At 52.7% G+C, this 7484-nt stretch overlaps 1 protein-coding gene across 4 annotated transcripts in view; it reads right to left on the minus strand.

Moving 5' to 3' along the window:
• CUX2 (cut like homeobox 2) overlaps window positions 1-3493 on the minus strand; it is a 328467-nt gene extending 324974 nt beyond the window's left edge. For all 4 annotated transcript variants that reach the window (XM_058425442.1, XM_032168684.2, XM_032168682.2 and 1 more), the window contains exon 1: window positions 3285-3493. In XM_058425442.1, the coding sequence (XP_058281425.1) occupies window positions 3285-3347 (63 nt within the window). In that variant the 5' untranslated portion in view covers window positions 3348-3493. The remainder of the gene's footprint in view (window positions 1-3284) is intronic.
• Window positions 3494-7484: the final 3991 nt, after the last annotated feature.

Raw genomic sequence — 7484 nt, forward strand, 5'->3', positions numbered from 1 at the left:
AGTGCCGGAGTAGGATGGCCCATGTCAGATCACCTTTACCATCGGCCCAAAGTCAGCAAGGTTGTTGACTGACTTCCAGCCTAGGAAAACAGCCCTGCTGTGTACAGAGACGGCGCTGGAAGGAATAATAACTGGAACGTTTCCATTTTTGAAAAATATACGTTTCCGGAGGGCTGGACCAAGGTCACCTTTCTTGCCAGGATCGGTATGGCGCAGCGACGTGGTATGGCCTGGGGACACGGGGCCGCCTATGCTGCCTCGGCCACTTTAATGCTCAGCAACCACGCTGCAAGAAACCATTCAACCTGAACAGCCAGGAATGAAAGCCACGCACCTCCTCACATCACAGGCAGCTCAGCCTCAGGACGCAGGACCACGGCTCTCCGGCTGCCTGGGGCTGGGCACGGGGACCTGCCTCTCCTACCTGGATCTCACAACAAGCCGGCAGAAGTTCTCCTTTCTGGCTATCTCCCCTATAAGAGGAAAGCAGGGGAGGGGGAAAAAATGAAAATAAAAGTGTGTCGTAGGAGTCACTGGCATTATGTACAAGAGAGGATCCCAAGCCAAAGTGCTTAGGCTCCTAATCCACTTCCAACAAAAATGCCATCAGTGAGGATATGGGGTGGGGGTGGGGGGCTGCGGGCCTGTTGGCCAGGGGACCAACTGAAGATTTCAGGCTGGGGGTGGGGAACGCGGCAGATGGAGGGCCAAAATGTTTGCACGCGGCCACGGCTGCCACGTTTATTTCTCTGCTTTCTAGAAGTGTGCTGCCTTGCAAACTCCCACAGGGACACCCCCTCCACTTAATATCGATGTAAATGAGTTTATCCCCCTTCCCTGAGAGCCTTCTCCTGTGTGCCAGACACACCAGCCATTGTTTTAACGAACAACCCCCCGCTCCTCCTTCACATATACACCCTGTAGGCTGGGAGGTCTGGGTCCTATCTCCCCATCACCTGAACAAACCCTTCCACCACCCCCTATCTTCATCCTTTCCAGTTCAAATTTGCTTTCCATCTATGCATCTTCTAAAACCCTAACAAAGGGTTCCCAGATCAATGGGCGTCCAGCTGGAATCAAGATTTGGGTGACCTCAACCGTTCCACAAAAGACCCCTTGGGTAGAAGATTGAAGAGAGTGAGGTTCCAACCTCCCTAGCTCAGACAGCCCCCCGGGAGCCGCACCCACCCCTCAGCACCCAGCCCCTGCCTCTCCCCGGGCTGCAGCCCGAGCTCCCTGGATTGAAAACGAGTTATCTAATGAAAATTGTGTTAACTGACATTCCGGCCGACCGGGAGCAAATACCAGCGCTGTAAATCTCGCCGCGGAAATTTTCTCCAGCCCAGAATAACAATAGGACCCTGCAAAGGGCTTTCGCCAGCCCTTCTGGTTCCTCTCCTCTTGTGTGCCACGTTCTTGTCATTCCTTATGTTACAGAACATCAATCATAAATAAAGACGCTGTCCCCCAGCCGTGCCCGGGTCTCATTTACAAACATTAGCAGGGAATACGATTACCATTGGCCTTCGTGCCAAGCCCAATGTGGCTGCCCAATTCTCTCTCTCTCTCTCTCTGCCTCCACAACCCCCACTCTTCCAGAAAGGCCACTTTAGCATCATTTAAGCCGGCAGGCACAGCTCGCAGCCCTGCCCGTCTCAGTTGGCCACCAAACTGTAGCCCCAACTCGAGTGCGGACCCGGAATTGCAAGGCACTCGGCAGTTATTAACTGCATGCCTCAGTGCCCCGATTTTCTCCCCAGCTCAATGGCTTTGGGGGAGGGGGAGAGCGAGGAGTGGGGCGTTTGGAAGGACGGGGACTGGGAAGCGGCCAGGACGGGGAGAAGGGGCGGGTGCTGGAACCACTTATCAGAAGAAACTTAACGAGATTTGCCGGCGGATTAAAAAAAAAAGGGGGGGGTGTCCCTTTTTATCTCCAGACTGATGATCTCGCGTCTTCCGCGAATGTCACGGTCAAGGCAGGATGCTCTAACCGCCCAGTTATCCGCACCATTTTCCCGCCCCTGATACCCGCCGCACCCGCTGAGACTTTGCGAGACTCCAAGTCTGGGGCGGGGGGGGCCTTGCCAGGCGCGTCTGGGGCACCCCGGGAAAGAACAGAGGCCGGAGCTGCGCCTCCATGGTGCGTTCTCTGAGATTCCGCCTCCCAGCCCCGGCTCCTAGGGGGTCCGCAGAGAACACCTCCAAATCTGGGGGAGGCACACAGACTCCCATAAAGGGAGGATGGGGAGAAAGTGATGGGGTTTGGAAGAGTCGCCCTAGGGAAGGAGAAAGAAAGAGCAGGGAAGAGAGGAGAGAAACAGAAGAAAAGCAGAGACGGGAGAGAGGAGAGGAGGGGAGCAGCGGGGAGAAACGCAGGAGGCAGAACAAGCGAGGAAATCTCTCATTTAAAAGTTCCCTTGGGCCCGAGGGCTGGGAGTCACCTGCTCCGCGCCGCTCCCGGCTCTCCACCGCCCTGGAGGCAGGAGCGCAAACTTGCGAGCGCCCGGGCCCATCTCCACCGCCCGTCTGCGTCTAGACTTGGGAAGGGGATGGAAGGGGGGGAAACGCAAGAAGCAAAGACGAACCCCAAGACCCTGGCCCGAGGAGAAGAGGTCTGCCGGCGCGGGCGGCCAGTCCGGCGGCGGTGGCTCTGGCGGCGGCGGCGGCCCCCGGGTGGCGGCGCGTCCGGGCTGCGCAGCCAAGCGGGCGGCGGCGGCTGAGGTGCCGGCGGGCGGCGGGGCGCGGAGCCGCCTCCTCGCCAACCCCGGCTCCCTCCTCCTCTCTCCTCCTCCTCCTCTCCTCCTCCTCCTCCCTGCCCGCCAGCTCCCTCCCTCCCTCGCTGGAGCCCCAGCCGGGTGCGGACAGGCAAGCGGCGCGCTCCGCGGCCTCCCCGGGCGCCGCGAAGTTGGGAGGCGCACAAAGTGCGGCTCAGGGGGGACCGCCGGGGGGTCCCGCCAGCAGCCCCCTGCCCGGGGCTGCAGCCCCTGCCTTCCCCGCGCCTCGCCCGGCCGCCCGGCCGCTCGGCCGCTCCGCCGACCGAGGGCTCACTAGCGCTTCTCCATGGTCGCGGCAGCTAATCGATGACTGAACCGAACAAAGAGCAGCGGCGAGATCAATTCCTAATACCTATCGATGGGCAGCGGGCGGCCGAGCCCCGGCGAGCCCCGGCAGCCGCCGCCCGCCGCCCCAGGGCATCCGCCTGCCCGCCCGGGGACCTCCCCAATGCGCCCAGGGCGCGCCCGGGGGCTCCCCACGGCCGCGCGGCCGGCGCTGCCCGCACTAACCTGGAGTCGCCGTAGATCAAATCGCTTCCAATATTGAAACATCGATCCCACATTGGCGGCCATCTTGGGGGCTATCGAGACGCGCACACACAAGAGTTTGGCTTTTCTCAATGGCTGCACTCAATATCCGGGCTGGACTCCCCCCAGCCCCGGGGCCGCCGCCGGCAGCCCGGGCCCTGAGCGCCGCGGCCCGGGGCCCCTCGGGCGCCCTCCGGCCTCCTGCCACCCGCTGCCCCTCGCCGCCGCCGCGCCGCCGCCGCCGCCGCCGCCAACGGGCCCGGGAGCCGTGCGCCCCCCCGACCCCCGGAGGGCGCGGGCGGAGCGCGCCGGGCGGGGAGCTCGGCGCCCGCCCGGGGGAGGCAGCCGGGGATGGGGTGGGAGGGGAGGGGTGGGGGGGAGGCAGCCTCTCCGAGAGGCGCCGGCGCCGCCGCTGCCCTGCCTGCCGCCGGCTCCCGGGCCCGCGGAGCGCTCGCTGCATCTCCCCCCCAAGTCCGGGGTCGGTGTGCCGCGCGATTGCACTTGACTTTGGCTTTTTGCAAACTTATCAATACTGACGTAACGTGCTGATCAATGCAAAGGGAAGTTTGGGAGGGGGCGCTGCGGGAGGCGGGCGCGCGGGGCGCCTGCCCCCGCTTGCACCTGTCTACCCCCTGCTCCCGGCATTGCACACTTAAAAAAAAGTTAATAGTTTGAAATGCATTTTTTTCTTTTGCAATCGGAGCACACACAACACGTGCCTCGGGCTGCCGCCGCTCCTCCGCCAGATATGCTTGGGATCCGAGGGTCGCAGCCAGCACTTGGGGCTGCGTAGACGCGCCGGCCGGAGTGGGGGGTGGAAGCCGCCCGGGGGCGCCACTGAGTCGTGGGAAATGTCACCACCACCGCCCACAGTTTCCGCGCCATTATATTATTATTATTGGCGGGGAGGGGGGCTTCGTCTGAGTAGTAGCTCAGGGTTCTTTACGGGCGGGGGCCGAGGGCAGGGCCTCAGGTCCTTTGGAATAGGGATTTCTGTTATTATTTGGGGGGGTCTTTAACCCAATTATAGGGACTCCCCCACAACTTTGCAAGGTGAAACCCTTTTACTGTGATGATTATTATTGGAGGTTTTATTATTTGGTTCTGAACCAAACCTCGGGAGGGCCTTTTCCCCCAATGGGCTTGTTTTATTGTCATGACTGTTGAGGGTGTCCTACCCCTGCTGTGGGGGCCCCGGATCCTTAACAACCTCGGAGGTTTCTGCTATTGTTATCATCATTATTATCAGGGGCTCCGTTCTTTGCAACGTGACATTCCTTTATTGTGACTGTCTTTGGGGAGAGGGTCTTTAGCATGGCTAGAGGGAGGTTCCGGTCCTTTGCAATTCTTCAGACTCTTGACAACCGGGGTGACTGGGTTTCTTGTTTTACATTTTTCTGTTTTTTTGTTTTGTTTTGTTTTTTTGTTTGTTTTTGCCTCTGTGCAAGCTCGAGGTCCTCTGTTTCCTCCCGACATCTCACCTCCGGGGGAACTCATACTCCCAGCCCCTCCATCACCAACCCCCTTACCTATCCCTGCCACCACCCCGAAAGGTGAGGTCACCCTTCCTCTCTGGTTTATTCCCCTGACACATAGCACCGCACCCTCTTCCCCACTCAAAACAAGGGGACATGTTTTTCCTTTTTCTGTGATCAAAAGATTTGCTTTTATGGACAGCAAATGGAAATTATATTCTTTTTATGACCCAGCTTGGACTTCTGACATCACTCTTGGTCTGGGACAATAGATCAATACAGTGGGTTATAAAAAAGATAAAGTTTAGAAGAGTTATAAAGAAGAGAGAATCATGATGGATATTTTTGATGATTTTCCAATATTTGTGTCTCAGAGCACGTGCTTTGAGGCAATTAAAGTTTTTAATGTAATGTAAATAATTGTTTCATAAATGCTTCGGAAGAAGGTGTGATCTTTCTGAGCAATCATTTGAGCTGTTTAAAAAATGAAATGTGATTTAAACAAGGATACAGTATTTCTGTTTCCATCCCCATACATTTTCCATGAGGTCTGGGTAAATATATTAATGCAGGAGTTGAAAGACGCGTGAGACCAAAAGTACTGCATTCACCCAGATGTAATGAATTAGGCCTAGTTAGCAATTCCGAGTGGCCTGTTTCCCTGCCAGATTAAATTGCACGTGATGTGTGGTTTATCTCAGCTCTCGATAACTTCAGGTTTAAATTACGGCTCTCATTCTGCAAAATGAATTTAGGGAAATTTCATAACTATCACATTACAATTTTTTAAATGGCTACATTTTTCTCCTGAGCATCTGTAAAGCTTGTGGCTTCCTTGTCTTTGGGTCTGCTTTTTAAAGTCCTGTAATAAAAAATCTAGAGTGAGTGTGAAACCCTTCCCAAGCCAAGGGTTTGATGAAAAAAATTATTTTAAACTTATGTCTGATTTTGCAGTAACAGGACACATTGACATCGTGTACCTCCTGATATGTTGTGCTTGAAGGACGCATCACTTCTGTGGTATTCCTGCCAAAGGGGTATAATCTAAATCTAATTGTGAAGAAATATCAGACAACCCCAAATGGAGGGGAAAATTCTACAAAATAAACAGCCTGTTCACTTCAAAAACATCAGTGGCACATGAAACACACAGAATAATGGAGGAACTATTTCCAGTTAAAGGAAACTAAAGAGACTTGACAAGTGATTATAACGTACAATCCTGGATTTTCTTTTACTATAAAGTGGATGAATTAGAACCAATGGCAAATTTAAAATAAAGTCAATAGATCAGATAATAGTGTTGTATCGATGTTAATTTCCTGATTTTGACTATTATACTGTGGCTGTGTAACAAAATATCCTTGTTTTTAGAGAACACACTGAAGTATTTAGGGATAAAGGGACAGACATCATGTCTCCAACTCTCAAGCAATGCAGATGAAAATAATATGTATCTATTTATCTATATATGTCTACCTAGAGACAGTGATAAAGCAATGTTGCAAAATGTTAACATTTGAAGGTTCTAGGTGACTAGTACACAGAAATTCCTTCTACTTTCTTGGCAAGATTTCTAGGAATCTGAAAGTATGTTAAAAGAAAAAAATAGATAAATCTAGGTCTGACTTCGTTTCACCTGTTAGGGACTACTGGCTTCCAAATAAAAATTCGGCACAGGACTTTCTACTTTCCTGACTGAAGTAGGCTGCACCTTTGACCCAGTAGGAAATTGCCACAGCAAACATGCTTACTGACGAGCAGCGAGAAAATCCAATAATTCAGATTGTTTTAAGTCTGTGATATTCTTAAATGACTTAATGCAGTGGGTCTCTGAAGAATTCCAACAATTTTAATGGTAGAAACTTGCAGTCCCACAGAGGAATGGGTTGCTACATAAATACTGAATGATTGTGTCTTTCTGTCTGGGCTGAAACATATTAGCTTTGCCTAGTGGCTTATTGCTTTATTCACAAAATAAATTTCAGCCGTCTCTCCCCACCATATTCCAAGTGCATCGTGTGCCTGTGCTTATTAGATGTGGGGGCTTCTACTCCAAAGGCATCTGTAACCATCTCAGACTTAGCAATAATGAACTAAGCAGATAAGAGTTTACCCCCAAACAGAGTTAGCTGGGGAAATATTATGGGTGGTCCTTAATGAAGGATAATAAGCCAGGAAATTCAGACTTTGTCAGCAGACAATGGCCTTAGATTTAAGAACTAAAGCACTAACGTTTTAAATATTTTTGTGAAAAGCTGTTTTTCATGTTCTTAGCACACCCTCTGCCACAAACACACACACGTAGATAGATAGGCAAAAACTTAAACAGTTTCCAGATTAATTCCTGATTCCCAAAGACTCACACATCAAGACGAGTATTAAAAAATTACTGTAGAAAAGAAAGTACCTCCCCTCCCCCAGAGGAATCAGAGGGCAGCTTGGGGCAGCCTATACTAACAGCAGAAGCAGGCAGAGAGCCGGGATCCTTTAGGAAATATACTAACTGTGCAAGAATCCCGGGGAAGATAATGGCAGGTCCTTAGCCACATACATAATGATATGCGAAATCCCCAGGATCAAAGCTGAAACAAAAGAAAATGTCCTTCGGTAGCTCCGCGTTGCCCACTGCAGCTGCCAGGAAGGGAGAAAAACAACTACAGAATCCGAATTCATCTGGAAGTATTAAACAGCACTAGGAGTAAGG

This window comes from Hylobates moloch, unplaced genomic scaffold (genome assembly GCF_009828535.3).
Source record: "Hylobates moloch isolate HMO894 unplaced genomic scaffold, HMol_V3 SCAFFOLD_12, whole genome shotgun sequence".
NCBI lineage: Eukaryota > Metazoa > Chordata > Mammalia > Primates > Hylobatidae > Hylobates > Hylobates moloch.